This window comes from Bubalus bubalis, chromosome 12 (genome assembly GCF_019923935.1).
Source record: "Bubalus bubalis isolate 160015118507 breed Murrah chromosome 12, NDDB_SH_1, whole genome shotgun sequence".
In the NCBI taxonomy this organism is placed as follows: Eukaryota; Metazoa; Chordata; class Mammalia; order Artiodactyla; family Bovidae; genus Bubalus; species Bubalus bubalis.
In genome coordinates, this window is record NC_059168.1 from 15,572,932 (window position 1) to 15,589,917 (window position 16,986).

Sequence of the window (16,986 nt, forward strand, 5' to 3'; positions counted from 1 at the left end):
TGTCCCTGCCCAGGCCTTGGAGTTGCAGGAGGACCCATGGCCTCTTGTAGGTGGGATCTGTGCTGTATTCTCAAGGTCTTCATGCATGCCTCACCCTTACAGCTCTGTTCCCTGAGTGTCCACTGCAGACATCTCAGTAGACAGTTAAAATTCAAATGTAAAAAGTTCAAAGTATCTTTTAAGTTCCTTCTTACTAAGGGAAAAAAAATGCAAAAAAAGGCATTGGAAGGTTAAGTTTTGTAAAGTGCTCTAAACAGTGACAGGGTGTATGAAGACTCTAAAAATGCCAAGGAGCTCTTGGAAATATGCTTGTTTGCTTGAATGTCCTACTGATTATGTACTGATGTTTCATTCTGAGGTTTTAGAGCCCCCACTCTCAACAACCCCTGCCTCCCCCCTCCCAGGTTCTGTGTCAACAACAAGGGAACTGTTTTATAATGTGGCTGTGAAGCACACCAGTGCTCTGGAGCTGGGCATCCTGCATTCAATTAACCTTCCTGTTTCACACCTCATCATTGCAGTGTGGCAAAGCTCTCCCTGGCCTTTCAAAGCAGGAGGACTGCTGTGGAACTGTGGGCACCTCCTGGGGCTTTCACAAATGCCAGAAATGCCCCAAGAAGCCATGTAAGTGACGTTTCATCATTCTTTTGCAGGTTAATGTAGCATGTCTGTTTTCTTATGTTGACTGTTTTAATGATGAGACATTAGACTTCAAAGAAATTGCATTGATTTGTAGAATGTAGTACAATAATTTGCATTTCCAGAAACCTTGCAAGCCTGAGAAAGCTTTCATATTGATTTCTGTTTTTTTTTTTAATTTCTGTTTTTTAATAAACATAGTTATTGGTTGCCTTTTGTTCAGCTGAGTTGCTTTAAAGAAAAATTCTCTTAACGGGGGATGTGCTATAAGTAGGCTCTATTTTCTAAGATGAAAGAAAAATAAGATCTTTTTTAAAATGATAATGAAATGATAACTGCTGCTATAAAAAATCAGCAGTTGTTAAATTACATTCCTTAAATGTGTATTAATATCCACAACTTCTCTTGTAGTTGTTATTACGCTATAGGTTTTCAAATTTCACTGAAGAGAAAAGCTAAAATAGAGAAATGAATGATTGCTGATTTGTGAAAGAGAAGCTTAGTCAGGACACAGTGCTTCCTCCCTTTTCCTCTTAGTCTCTGCTGTTAAACTATCACATTTTTCAAGACATAAATCTCTACTGACATCTACGTGCATTGATTAGTCTATAAAATTTATTTTCCAGAACCTGTTGATGTGAATAAATCCAGATTTACATCTTTCTGTTACTTTCTCCCCAGTTTTTGAATATAGTGTCTGCTCTGGATAATTGATTCCTAGTACTTTTTAGAAAGACAGAGGTAGCTGGGTTTAAGTGGAGCTTTCCGTTTTCTTATTTGTCATGTTTTTGCCAAGAAAGCAAGTGATATTTTTATATGTTGTCATCTTTTTTTTAATAGTTTTTTTTTAATAGTTTATGCTGAGAGGAGTTTCTCATTTGCTTCCATTGGATAATTTTTATTTATCCTTTGTTAAACATCTGTTGATTTGAATGGTATTCTCAACTGCCTTTTAAAACCTGTTCAGTCTAGAAACTGCCCCTAAGAATCTCCTTTGGTCTGTCTTGTATACTATTCTTCCATCATCATAAATGATTCTTATCTCTCAAACTTGTTCTCTAAATCTTTTGATGTTTAAAGTTAATTTAATTTTACTTTTTTCCTTGATAATTGCTCCTGTCTTCCTTTAGAGGAATAATTTTTGGAAACACCTGCTGAAGTTTCTGATAATTAATGAATTATTCATATAGAGGGGGAAAAAAATTGGAGAAGGAAATGGCAACCCACTCCAGTATTCTTGCCTGGAGAATCCTAGGGACGGAGGAGCCTGGTGGGCTGCTGTCTATGGGGTCACACAGAGTTGGACACGACTGAAGTGACTTAGCAGTAGCAGCAGCAGCAGGGGAAAAAACCCCACATAAATAATGACATTCAGTACTGAGACATTGTCTCCAGGAAATTTTCTGTGGGTTTCAATAATGATTAGCAATGCGATTTCCAGCAGTGGGTTGAGTGAGATGGTCCCACCTCACTAAAAGATCTATCTACATAAAATTATCCTGACAAGCTGACCAAAGGGACATCTAGGGGACGTTTTGTATGATTTCGAAACCATGGAGTTTAGGGTTAGGTAGACTTGAGTTTGACTCCCAGCTCTGTCATTTGCTGTGAAGTCTTACAGACCATGAAACAAATCTATGTCTAAAATGTTGAAGAAGCATTGCCTTTCAAAAAATGTCTCCCCATCATTTGGGGGATAAGTTTATAATAGTATGAAGGTGAGTATGTTTTCCACTGCTGAGTCTAAGGACTGAGGAACTGCTGCTGCTACTGCTAAGTCGCTTCAGTCGTGTCCGACTCTGTGCGACCCCATAGACGGCAGCCCACCAGGCTCCCCCGTCCCTGGGATTCTCCAGGCAAGAACACTGGAGTGGGTTGCCATTTCCTTCTCCAATGCATGAAAGTGAAGTCGCTCAGTCGTGTCTGACTCTTAGCGACCCCATGGACTGCAGCCTACCAGGCTCCTTTGTCCATGGGATTTTCCAGGCAAAAGTACTTATCTTTTATTTTTCTTTTCCATTTTTTCCCTTCTCTGTGTATCGTTTGCTTATTTAGCTTCTCTTTCCTCTTATTTCCAAAGCCCAAAGTTGCAAGACAGGGACAGAAGTGAAGAGTAAAGGGAATCACAGTGTTGCATCATTTTCTACCTAGAATTGTATCATCTGGGGATAAATTCAATACTTTATATGGTTTTGTTAGCTCTATATTCTAATGTTGATAATAATTTAAGTAGAAAGTAAAAGTACAAAGTTGCTATCACTTTTAGCTAATGAAAATAAGGTCTGTATGGGTTGCTCTAATGTATAAATTGAAGAGCAACATGGATTATGAATGAAGTAAGCTATTGACATCTTGACTTTTACTCCGTTTGTGCCATCCTACCATGTAGCCCACTCCCAAGAAACACGCTCAGAGTCATAATCTTCCTGTGTCATTTAAAAAACTTTCTTTGCTTATTTTAAAATCATACTCATTTTGGAAGAGAGCAGACTTTTCTTGCGGAGAAGGCAATGGCACCCCACTCCAGTACTCTTACCTGGAAAATCCCATGGATGGAGGAGCCTGGAAGGCTATAGGGTCCATGGGGTCGCTGAGGGTCAGACATGACTGAGCGACTTCACTTTCACTTTTCACTTTCATGCATTGGAGAAGGAAATGGCAACCCACTCCAGTGTTCTTGCCTGGAGAATCCCAGGGATGGGGGAGCCTGGTGGGCTGCCGTCTTTGGGGTTGCACAGAGTCGGACACGACTGAAGTGACTTAGCAGCAGCAGCAGGCTTTTCTTGGCTTTAGAAGCTAGGGTTTTGTGCTCCATGCTTCCCCTCTCCCCCCTACCCCCACCCGCCACCACTCAGAGCAGTTTTCAAGTGGCTCTTATTTACTGTTTTGAAGGTTTTGTTTAGCCACATACAGAAAGAACTTTCATTGTTGATCAGTTCTTACTGTGAAAACTTAGTTTTAAATCTGCAAATGATTTCATTAAAGAGTCTGTAATCTATTAAAAATGTACTTGGTATGAACAAGTTGCTTGTCCTTTAAACATTTTTCGAAGAAAATTAGCATCAAATTCTAAGCAGAGGAAGACTTTAAGATCATCTGGTCTGGCTTTCTGCCTTGAGGTAAACGACTTAATTTTTAAATGAGATAATAATCTCTCTTTTGCCTTTGAACAATTCACTGACAGAGATCTCACAGTCTCTGTAGGTAACATGTTACAGGGTGGCCTCGTTAAATGGGACAAGACTGGACATGTGGCCAAGGGGCTGAATGGGTGACTCCCCACATACCGATTTTTTCTTTTTAACCCACTATTTCCAGATTCCTCACTTTGACCATTTTCTAGCAGAGGAAATAAGGCAAAGAAAGGAAGTAATAGAGGAGAGGAATGCGAGTAGTAAATACTTACATGCTATTCCTTAGTGGTGAGAATAAAGACCATGTGTTAGGGGCAAAATAATTTTATTTTTCAAAGGAAAATTTCCATTTTACTTGGAACTTTTTTGTTTCACTGCTTGTTTAGGTCTTCTAAGTCGTTTAACCATTCAGCCTATTTTCACAACAGTGCATTATTGTCTTAATAAAAGAATACATTATTGCAGGAAACAATGATATCTGTGCATACTTTTGTCAGGCCCTACAGTAGGCATTTTGTATAAAGCATCTCTATACTCCGCAACAGCCCTGACTTATTCAACAGTTGGGAATGCTCCCATTGTACAGAATTCCATTTGGAACCCAGAAAGCTTGTCTTCCAGAAAGCTTGTCTCCCAGAAAGCTTGTCTCCCAGAAAGCTTGTCTTCCAGAAAGCTTGTCTCCCAGAAAGCTTGTCTTCCAGAAAGCTTGTCTCCCAGAAAGCTTGTCTTCCAGAAAGCTTGTCTTCCAAGGTGGCAGAGCTGTCAATAGGCGGAGCCAAGATTTGAACCTAGGTCAAACTGGTTCTGGTACTTATGCCAAGAAGTCTCTCAGGTATCACAGTAGGATGTCAGAATTTCAGTGGCTAGGGTTCTGTTGGTAAATTGGTGGCTTCAACATTTGACTGGTTGAGTTTTCTGAGTGCTGGATCAGACAATGTATCAGAGCAGCTCTTTACATCTCCTGGCTTCCTTTAATACCTGTTCTTCTCAGCTGCATGGTAGAGAGAATCAGCTTATACTAGAACATGTGAGCCTATAATTAAAGTGAACATATAGTTTATTATCTAAACTGGGGAACTTTTCAGAGAGAAGTGGAGTGCTGTTAATGAACCTTGATGGAGCAACAGGTATCACCAAGGACTGTCCTAGGCAGACCAGGATGTTTAATTACCCTCTCTGAATTTATAAGAAAATTCAACTGCCAGTAGTTAATCATTGGGGAGGAACTGAATTTTTTGGTAAGAGTCACTAATTAGAAGAAAATATAGAACAGTTTTATGGTTTTTGAATGAACATAAAGATTGACAACTAATAGAGATTTATGTCTGTTGCAAAACATGAGATATACTGAAAAACAAAGGAAAATGGATATACATTGGGTTGATCTCTTAGAAGCAAGATCACTGATGCTTTATATCCCTTTGCTTATCACATACAGTAGTTTAGGGTTGTAAGAATTTAAGCATGTAACAGCATTGTTTCTTTTTTACAGCTTATCATGGATATAATCAAATGATGGAATGTCTACAAGGTTATAAACGGGTTAACAACACCTTTTGTCAAGGTAAGATCAGCTGTGAATTCACTGGTGTATGAGCTCAACAGTTGTTTTGCTTTTAGAAACTTGAGTTGTTTTACCGTGTTTTGCTCATTAACCCAGCTTGTGAAGGTCACACAGAGAACCACCTTTTGCTCACTCCGTTTAGGAAAAAGAAGTTTAGTGTATGGTTGCTAGAATTACATCACTACCATTTAAACTTTATGGAACTTACCCACCCCCCCCCCACCCCCCCATCTATTGGTGTTGAAATCCATGGCAGATTGGATTACATTAGGGAGTGCACGATCCACATGGGGTGTGTGCACACATGAGCACATGCATGTTCCTAGAAGTATTACTTCTTTACTGACATATGATTGGGCCACGGAGTTCCCTTTTTTCTCTCATCAGACTGTTTCTGGCTACTCAAACTATTAAGGTATTAAATATCAGAGCAAATACATTTCTTTTTTTTTTTAAATTTTTAATTGAAGGATAATTGCTTTTGTTCAATCTATATAGAAACATACAAGCAGTGGGACCTTCAAAAATCCTTTAGTTCAGTGTCTGTGCTTTACGAGTGAGGACATTCAAGTCCAGACTGGTTAAGTGACTTTTCTGTGGCCAAATAGATCTGAGGTTATAATTCAGGTTTACCAGTGCCTAGCTTATAGTACCCATATATGATAGCAAATTTCATTTCATTTACTTTGGGAGATGTACAATCAGTGCCTCCTAATTTCCCAGTACATGTCTAGGATGAAGGTGGTGGTAGTAACTTGGAAATATGTGTACTTTGCAATAAACAGAGAAAGAGCTCTCAAGAGTCTTATTGAACCAAAATCCATATCAAAACACAGCACATGTCCTCTGACTTGTGGTCTGAGACTCTCTATCCTTGACCAGTATGTGTTTATAGGGACAGAGCAGATTAATGTAGTGTTAACAATATTTAGGTTAATCCCTATCAAAATGGTTCAAGTCATGGGAATATCTTAATTATCTGAGAATTTTCTCAAGTGAATTATCTCTTCAATATTGCATCTGTATAACTTTTATGATTTAAAGAGCTTTTGCTGACTTTGAAAGAATCTTCTTTTGAAATGCACATAGATATACCATGTCTTTAAAACGTTTTCCTTCAGATATTTTAAGCCCTCATTGTAGATCAAAGAATGTTGGCAAAGGAGAGAGTGCTCAAGATGCTTTTTGAGAAACATCTGCAAACTTGTAGTACTGCTAGGGATGTGGGAGTAGTGGATTAATCAACATTATGTAAGAATCAGTAGAATTTCAGATATCATTAAAGTTCATACTGTATGGGTAGAAGATTGAATTAAATGGGTGGAAGAATGAATAGATGGCTAAATGTATATTCTACCATATAAACCAAGTTGTTTGACTGAAGAGAAACATAAACCAAGTTGACTGAAGAGAAATATAGTGGCTACCTTAGAAATATGCCTTTAAATGTTTAATCAACTGTCCTACAAGACTTATAAATTACTTCAAAAGCTAAAGTCAATAGGCTGGAGTTATAAGGAGGCATATTTATAACAACTACATGCAGACCTTTTCTGTGGATTAGAATTCCCAATCATTGTAATGAAATGCTTTTGGAAGTACTGAGTTTCCAGCACTTAGGAGTGATCCAACAGATCCCTAATAGCTGATGGCCCAGGATGCTACAGGGGAGATTTTCCTATACAGTACGTGATGTTAAATGACTCTGTCAATTTATTCTGATAGCAGTATTTTTCTGTCACCTGGGATAGAGGTGTTGTGCATGAGAAGAAAGAAATGACTGGTCTGTCACACAAATTTTAGACCATAGACATGTAGTTTCCTGAAGTGTTGCTTTGATTAGGTATATCTGGTCTCTTCATTAAGCTGTAGAAAGAGGAGGGTCCATATTTATACCTCACCATTCTAAGTCTGCATGACTACTTGTTAGAAACTCTCCAGAAATGTCAGATGCTCCTAATTTCTCTGAATGTCAAATGATGAAGAGTTTACTCATTTTCTTGGGGTGGGATAGGATTTGGACATTATTAATCCCAATTAGGAACTGAAAGAGAGTACCCAGGATCACAGAGATAATGAGGAGGCCCAGCCAGGATTAAATTCCCAAGCCATCTCTGTTTCTGTGTGCAGCATGGCCTCTTTACCGATTTTGTATATATCTGTTAAGTATTACTAATGTAAATATGATATACTATCTGTTTTGAGAACTAATAGAAGTCAACAAAATTAATATTTGATTTAATAAGAAAGGATGGTTATCTAATATATTCTTTCTACTGGCTAGTTCAAGGTTTTAACAGTTCATGTTCATAAAAATGCCACTATAGAAGTGGAAGTGAAAATTTGCAAGTAATCATTTGTCATCTCATTTAGCAAAACAAAGTGGAGAAGCCTTCAAGTAATTCCCTGAGGATTTTAGTCTTTTCCTTTTCTGGTTTGGTTGGTATGGAGTGACCTTTAACAAGTTTTGTTCATACTGAGCATATCAAACGGTTCCTCCTCAGTCACACTGATGTTCAGAAATGCCAAATCCTGGCTTATGTTTGTCTTAGGAGAATATTTGCAAAACAGTGTTGTACTTTTTGGCATGAATTCTGGAGTGAAATATCACAGAAAATTCTATTTCATGGTGCCTCAAGAAGGCACTGCTAAATTACACTACAGAGTAGATTGACTCATAACATCATATGACTTCATTCATCATAATCTATTACATTACTTTTGAGTGAAGGGCTTAATTTCATTCCCTTTGTGATACTGGCCACTAAACTTAGGTAGAACTTTCTCACATTACATATGTACACTTGGATTTTCCTAGAGCCTTGAAGCTCTTTATTTTGAAGTTTTTCAAAAGAAGCCCGTTAACCATCTAATTTACTTGTGTGTTCCACATTGTTCTTAGAGTTTAATGTCTTCTCAGTTTACAAAGCACATTTAAAATTAAAGTGATTAATAACTAGAATTGCATTATTTCCTTCACCTAAGTGAATTAATGCCTGAAACAACTTTTCATAACGTGTACTCTGTAACAAAGAGCCAACTGTGCACAAGTTAATTTGAGAAGCTTTCAAATAATTGCCCTAAAAGTTGGGTTTTCCCCTCCTTTCTAGTCGTGCTGCAATTATGTTTTCAAAGGAATGATTTATTGCATATACACACATGGAGCTCTAAAACCTGCCCTCACTACCCTCAACATTTATGGAATTGTTATAATTTGCTTCATTTATAAAAACAAATAATTCAATTAAAATTTCTGGTGGATAACTAGAGCGGCATTTGTCATTTCATTATTATGCTGAAGGTTTGATGTAGAATTAGAATTAAATGAAGAAATACCTCATGGCAGTGATTGTAGGAACTCCTGTTTCATGGTCTTCCTTGGTGGCTCGGATGGTAAAGGATCTGCCTGCAGTACAGGAGACCCAGGTTCAATCCCTGGGTCGGGAAGATCCCCTGGAGAAGGAAATGGCTACCCACTCCAGTATTCTTGCCTGGAGAATCCCATGGACGGAGGAGCCTGGTGGGCTCTACTCCATGGGGTCACAAAGAGTTGGACACGACTGAACACTTGACTATCACTTTGCCATGAAATAAATGTGTTCTTAAAAATTAGGTGTAAATATCACTTCTAGAGTTGGGTTCTGAAATTACTTGGGGACCAGTCTATTCAATGAAATCTTTTATTTAAAGCAAATATCTCTTTTAATATGCTAAAATCACCTGCCTCTTTCATTAGTGTATAGCTCTGAAATCAATCTACTGTTTTCTACATTTTTAGCATGTGCTGAGGTGCTATGGGCAATGCCAAAATACTTAGCTAGACAGTGTCTGTGCTTTTAGAATCCAGTGTATGTATATTTCTTTTTCATGAATCTTGAAATCTTTAAAAAATATCCCATAGTCCATAAACATGAGTTGGCGGGGCACTCCTGAACTACAGACTGAGGATATGTGATGAATGATGAATTAAGACATCAGTCTTGCCCTTTGGATTTGGTGTAATTAAATCAGTTTGAATCAGCAGGATGTAATTTGCTTTGTTCAGTCATCCAACTAGCTGAATTTCAGCTCACTCCAGATGAGCCCGTTAAAGCAAATATAAAAAGCTGTCCACATAACTTTCTTTTGGCTTGATTTTATTACACTGGTTGTTCTGCTCTAATAAAATAAAATTACAAAACAGATACACTAAGACACAATAATACTCTACTAAAACTTTCACTGCAGGACTTCTTTTTGCTAGAAAGTGCCCCGAGGTGCATCTGAAATTGAATTGTATTCAGACCATAGTAAAGATAATGCACTCCCCCTACCAAGCACCCCCGCCCCACCCAGGGGCATACCTCTGTCATTAAATGAAACTGACCAGTCTTGACGAATAATCCATATAAGGAAGGTGTACATGGAACTTCTCGGTTATAAAGAGGTTGTCTGGACTGTAGCTTACATTTCAGGCCTCTTAAGTGAACATAAAAAAATTGCTGTGACTGCGCTATGGTGAATATGTAGAGGAAGACTGGTCTTTGAGTGCTTTGCTGCTGCTGCTGCTAAGTTGCTTCAGTCGTGTCCAACTCTGTGCGACCCCATATATGGCAGCCCACCAGGCTCTGCCGTCCCTGGGATTCTCCAGGCAAGAACACTGGAGTGGGTTGCCATTTCCTTCTCCAATGCATGAAAGTAAAAAGTGAAGGAGGCTAGAAAGTACAGGAAAGACCCTCAAGTAAACTGGCTTGGCTGGAGAAAAGAATTGGCCTGTGGTATACTGCTGGCTTAAAACAGACAGGTAGGGTGAGATACAGTGATACTTAATTTTAAGACCAGTTTCTTATTTTTCTTATGATTAATTGCATGCATCATTTGTAATATAATGGACTTGTGGTATGTGGGGAAACAGTTATTGGATTTACACTTCTTTTAATGTAGAGATGTCCAAAGGCCATTATGACAACAGCTTGCATATTTAAAAGAAAATGGATTTGTGATAACTTTCTTAGAAAAGAGATTATCATTTCAGAACTATTTCCAAAGGTATAGTTAATGGAAACAACTTTTTTCGTATGGTTAATAGTTAAATGAGTTTACTGAGATGGTATCAGTTTTTTTCACTCAGCGTTGTTTCTTGTATCCTTGCTTTCTGGGTTCATGTTTTGTGATCGGATTGTCAGATAAAATATAGGACGCACAGTTAAATTTGAATGCCAGGTAAACCGCAAATAATTTGAGACATATATTTTTAAAGTATTAGCTTGTATGAAATTCAAGCTTAACTGGCTGTCCTATATTTTTACTTGCTAATTTATATTTTGAGATCACAGCCTTTAACAGTTCTTTAAGTGAGAATCACTAAGAAGTATATACTTTACATGTCTGAGAATATCTTTATTTTGAACTCATTCTGTAATGAGAGTAATCAGGTATACAATTTTAGGATGACAGTTATTTTCCAGCAGTACTTTTGACCTACAGAATATCACTGGATTTCTGACTTCTTTATGATACTGTTTTCCTTAGTAGAGAATGGTTCTGTCTTTGGATATCCTCTCTTAATTCTTTATGTTCTGTAGTTTTACCATGATGTGTCTATATGTGGATTTATCTTGATTTTACTCAGTAGGCAGAGTGTGTTGTCCATCTGAAGACTCCAGTCTTTCCTCATATTTGAAAAATGATCAGATGTTATCTCTTTAAATACTGCTTCTCCACCATGCTCTCCAGCTGTAACTCCTTTTAGACAAGTGTTGGAGACTCCGTTTACAATGTCTCTCATAACATGTCCTTTGTCCTTTTCTCCTCTTGTCTCTTTTGCTGCTTTATGCATGAATACCTTAGTTCTGTCTTCCAGTTTTCCAATTGCTGCTTTATTATGCCTATCTAGATTCTACCCTATCTGTTACACTTTTCATTATAAGATTATTTTTCATTTTTGAAATCTCATTGTTTGTCATAGCTTATCTATTCTTATTTCATTTTTAAAAATGTATTTATTCAACATTTTAAGCATGCTGAGAAGTTTAGCTGGATTTCAGCTGCTGAGGAAGGAGTGTTTTCATAGATACATTTAATTTGTTACCCTCAGTTGATAGTATCCTGGCTTCTCTTGGTGCTTTCTAGACAGTAGACCCAGAGTTTCAGTGGCTTCCCTGTATCATGTATTAATATTTCAGTAATTCTTATATATTGAGAAATAGGGGTGAGTGCCAAAGCATGAACTTACTATGCTACTTTTAAAAAAAAAAAAGTGTCCATATCAGGACTGAGGTTTTTAATTTTTTTATTTAAAGAAATCAATATCAGAATGTGGTTTCTAACATATATATAATAAATTGTTTTTCTTTGTGAGTATAGAAAAGCTTTTCAGAGGACTTCAAATTATATAATTAACAGTTATCCTCAGTCTTTTTTAATCTGTTGTAATTATGCAGCCCATCAACACAAGTTTATTCACCATCTGGCATTCACGCATTCCTTTATTTTATGGATATTTAATGACAATTTAAGTGGGAGCACTCTGAGAAGTATATTAACACTCAGTTCATACCCTTAAAAAAATCACTGTTCCCATAAATAATTAAAAGGCATCACATCAGTCTATAACATCAAGGCAGCATGTAGTAAGCACTGTAAGAAATGAACCAGATGCAGTGTCAGAGGAAATTTCCCATTGAGTTGGAAAATCAAAGATGGCATTTACCCCAGTAGGGATGGGTGAGACTTGTCAAAGTATTTGGGGGTGGAGACAGGCTAAATTCAAAATTGGTTTGGTACAGTGCCTCAGGCTAGTGAGTGTCAGCTTCTTTCAAAGTTTTATTTTAAATACATGCAAAGCTGATATATTTTGTGAATTAACTTTTAACTTTTTTGATTCCCCCATTGATGTTTTTGGTTTCCTTCAAAGAGTATGGATTGTGACCAAATTTTCATGGATGTCTTCAGAAACCTAAATGTTTCTGAAAAGTTAAATGTCTTCAGATTAGTACAGTTGCCCTTCGTATCTGTGGGTTCTGCATGGAGATATGGGGGGCTGACTGTCTTATGCCCTTTGATGTCAGGGACTTGGGCATCTGCAGATTTGGAGATCTTCACGAAGAGAAGGGGTTCTGCAGCCAATCCCCCAGGGATACCGGGGGACGACTGTGAAGAGTGCTCTGGATTCTTCCTCCCCTTCCCCACTTACCCGTCTTCCGCAATCTTCCTTCCCTCTCTCGCCCCCACTGCCTCTCCCAAGGCCCACTCAACTTGTCCTGGGCCTTACTGCAGTGATGATGTCAAGGAGCAAAGTAGACAGTGAAGAACTGTAGACATAATTAAGCTCTTAGTGACAGTGAGCCCGAAACATCTAGTACTAAAAGTGTGCTAAGTTCACTAGCACTCCAGCCCAGCTTAACCTTTTTTTTGTTTTTTGAAAAACCTTTATACTGGAGTGTAGCTGATTAACAATGTCCTGATGGTTTGAGGCGGATAACAAAGCAACTCAGCCATACCTATACATGTAACCATTCTCCCCCAAACTCCCCTCCCACCCAGGCTACCACATGGCATTGAGCAGAGATCCCTGTGCTGCACAGACATCCTTGTTGCCAGCTTGACCCTTAATCTAAGTTCTTCCTCTGGTAATCCCAGATCCTCACCCGACTTTTCCCCAGACTTTCTCCAGAGGAGAACTGGCTGGGCCACCTGCTGCTCTAATGACCGTTGATTTTATTTATGTGATGCTTTTCTCCTTATGGTAACACTTGGATAAAAAAATTTTGATAACTTTCTGTTTACTGAAAGTGAAAGCAAAGTCTCTCAGTTGTGTCCGACTCTGTGTGACCCCCACGGACTGTAGCCCATCAGGCTCATAATAATCAATTTCCTTTTTGGTTATTATTGCCTATACATTTTTTTCTCTATGTATTTTGCTAGTGTTCATTGAATGCCTGTTTAGTGGAGTTGTTGGGTTGGGTGATTCAGCCATGTCACAGTAACCCGGTGAGATAGTGCTATTTTTCTTTAAACTTGCAGTGAAACTGAGCCCTGAGTCTCCAAGAAATTAGTAATGGAAGATGACATACCTGGAGAGTGTATGTATGGAGAGTGTATGTATCCAAGGGTCTACCTTGGCTGCCTGGGCTCCCCACTTTGGGCTACTAACATTTATATAATAGTTTGTAGTACTTTTTAAGGTGGCTTCTATGTTATCAATTCCTGACAACAACTGCATCCGCTTGTTACAGTTAGAAAACCATGGCTTAAAGCCTTGATCAATAAACAGCAGTGCTGGGAGGGATAGTAATACTCTCTGATTCTTTTAGTCTTTAGGTTCTACTAGCCTGTTCCATGCTTTCAGTAGTTTGGTTTAGAAATCAGAGTTCTCCACACTTCATTGTTTATTTTCATAGCAAACTTTCTGGTTTGCAATGTGTCTTCTTTGTAGGTAAAGTGTTTTTCTCTTACGTTATTAGCACTGTACCTTACTTTTATCCTGAAGTCCTTAACTAGCAGAATGTTGGTGATCTAGAGGGTATTTGTTTAACCTCGCATTCCTCTTGAGCACTCCTCCTGAGTTTCTCCCCTTCCCCTGCAAGTTAACAGTTACTTTGCTAAAACAATCCTGTGTTTCTCACGCTGCTGGGGCCAGCTGGACAGTTCTGCTGACCCAGGCAGGCTGTGGATGATCTCAGCCAGGCTCCATCTAGGGTCTGTGATCAGCTGATGGTTGCCTTATGCTGGATGGTCCAGGATGGCTTCAGTTGGGATGGCTCAGCTTTCTTCTCATCTAAAACTTTTCAGGCCTAGATTTGGAATTTACACAGTGCCACTTCAGCTGTATTCTAGTGGCTGAAGGAAGTCGTAAGGCCAGCCTGCATCCAGGGAGTGGGGAAAAGACTCTACTTCTTACTGGGAGAAGCTACAAAGTTGTATAGACAAGGATACAAAGAGAGGTAGAGAATTGGGCCTATTTTAGAAATCATTCTGTAACACCTTGATGGTTTATGTCTTGCTTGAGAAAAAAGGAAATGAAGATCTTTATTTGTATTACTGGGAGGTTGTGCGTGCGTGCTCAGTTGCTTCAGTTGTATCCGACTCTGTGCGACCCTATGGACTGTAGCCTGTCAGGCTCCTCTGACCATGGGACTTTGCAGGCAAGAATACTGGATCCGATTGCTATGCCCTCCTCCAGGGGATCTTCCCGACCCAGGGATTGAATCCAAGTCTCTTACATCTACCTGCTTTGCCAGGCAGGTTCTTTACCACTGGTGCCACCTGGGCGGTCATTTTGCTTAAACTTAAGAGGCCATGTTGTTGGTGAAAAAGTCTGATATTAGAAATTATGTAGTTTATTACATAGTTAATTTTTGTTAGTAGTGTAACCAATGTATAGAACAGTGAAAATCCCAGTGAGTGAATATCACAAAATGAACATAACTGTGTACTTACCACTCAAATCAAGAAATAGAAGTCCCCTGCACCCTAAAACCCTCCCTCTGTCTCTTCTCAATTTTTACTGTATCCCCTTTTTTCAGAAGTGGTCACTGTGCCAACTCTTATAAGCATAGATGTGTTATCTTTTTTATGAATTTTCAAATTATCCAGCATGTTTCGTGACTTCTTTCACTTAACAGATGTGGCCAATACTACTTTTTCTTAACATTCAGAACACTGACTAGTGAAGTGGTAATATCCATCAATGTTTTCATGTAAAAGCTTTTCAGTGCCTTTTCCTTTCATTCTTCTGTGATTTTGCAGTTTATGCAACATTCGCTACAGTTAGTGTTTTCTCTGTAGCTCCCTTTAGTTCCATTATCATAAGGGAATTGATTGTTGTGATGTTTCTTTCTTTCTTTCCCGGAGGAAATAAGCAATATGGAAAAGGTCAGTTTTCATTCTAATCCCAAAGAAAGGCAATGCCAAAGAATGCTCAAACTACCGCACAGTTGCACTCATCTCACACACTAGCAAAGTAATGCTCAAAATTCTCCAAGCCAGGCTTCAGCAATATGTGAACTGTGAACTTCCTGATGTTCAAGCCGGTTTTAGAAAAGGCAGAGGAACCAGAGATCAAATTGCCAACATCCTCTGGATCATGGAAAAAGCAAGAGAGTTCCAGAAAAACATCTATTTCTGCTTTATTGACTATGCCAAAGCCTTTGACTGTGTGGATCACAATAAACTGTGGAAAATTCTGAAAGAGATGGGAATACCAGAACACCTGATCTGCCTCTTGAGAAATGTGTATGCAGGTCAGGAAGCAACAGTTAGAACTGGACATGGAACAACAGACTGGTTCCAAATAGGACAAGGAGTTCGTCAAGGCTGTATTTTGTCACCCTGTTTATTTAACTTATATGCAGAGTACATCATGAGAAACGCTGGACTGGAAGAAACACAAGCTGGAATCAAGATTGCCGGGAGAAATATCAATAACCTCAGATATGCAGATGACACCACCCTTATGGCAGAAAGTAAAGAGGAACTCAAAAGCCTCTTGATGAAAGTGAAAGTGGAGAGTGACAAAGTTGACTTAAAGCTCAACATTCAGAAAACGAAGATCATGGCATCCAGTCCCATCACTTCATGGGAAATAGATGGGGAAACAGTGTCAGACTTTATCCAAAATCACTGCAGATGGTGACTGCAGCCATAAAATTAAAAGACGCTTACTTCTTGGAAGGAAAGTTATGACCAACCTAGATAGCATATTCAAAAGCAGAGACATTACTTTGCCAACAAAAGTTCGTCTAGTCAAGGCTATGGTTTTTCCTGTGGTCGTGTATGGATGTGAGAGTTGGACTGTGAAGAAGGCTGAGCGCCGAAGAATTGATGCTTTTGAACTATGGTGTTGGAGAAGACTCTTGAGAGTCCCTTGGACTGCAAGGAGATCCAACCAGTCCATTCTGAAGGAGATCAGCCCTGGGCTTTCTTTGGAAGGAATGATGCTAAAGCTGAAACTCCAGTACTTTGGCCACCTCATGCGAAGAGTTGACTCATTGGAAAAGACTCTGATGCTGGGAGGGATTGGGGGCAAGAAAAGGGGATGACAGAGGATGAGATGGCTGGATGGCATCACTGACTCGCTGGACGTGAGTCTGAGTGAACTCTGGGAGTTGGTGATGGTCAGGGAGGCCTGGTGTGCTGCGATTCATGGGGTCGCAAAGAGTCGGACATGACTGAGCGACTGATCTGATCTGATCTGATCTGATAGGAGAGTAGTGTGGGTGAAAAAATGAAACTTAGGATCCATTGTTGTTGCTATGTATTTGGGAAATTATAGTAGAAAATAATAGGTATGAACTAAGGCTGGAGTCAACCAGACTTGATAATTAAATTACTCAAAGTACTTAAAATGTTTAAAATTCTTTTAACTTACCTATCAGATTCATCTCAGAGCTGTGCTGTATTTAGTGATTTAATGCCAGAAATTGTGGGGGTGCTTAAAGTGATGCTGAATCATGTTTTGCAGCAGTGATGATCAAAGCAACTGATATGTTTTACTAATTTGAAGGTGTTATTTTACTGTCCTAGAGATTCTCTTGCAACTCCTGCTGCTCTTTGTGGTCTAAATAGGTACAGTATTTTGGGTAAGAATTTAAACAGTTTTGATCCAGACCTGAGTATCATTTTAGCATTTAAACTCAATTCGGGACCCATTCCCACCCATTGTAGAAT

General features: G+C 38.9%; 1 protein-coding gene across 17 annotated transcripts in view; it reads left to right on the plus strand.

Annotated features, from left to right (window-relative positions):
- The window catches only part of LTBP1 (latent transforming growth factor beta binding protein 1), a 458,940-nt gene that overhangs the window by 261,912 nt on the left and 180,042 nt on the right, over positions 1 to 16,986 (plus strand). For all 17 annotated transcript variants that reach the window (XM_044925805.2, XM_025260861.3, XM_044925802.2 and 14 more), the window contains 2 exons: positions 522 to 624; positions 5,266 to 5,337. In XM_044925805.2, coding sequence (XP_044781740.2) covers positions 522 to 624; positions 5,266 to 5,337 — 175 coding nt within the window. The remainder of the gene's footprint in view (positions 1 to 521; positions 625 to 5,265; positions 5,338 to 16,986) is intronic.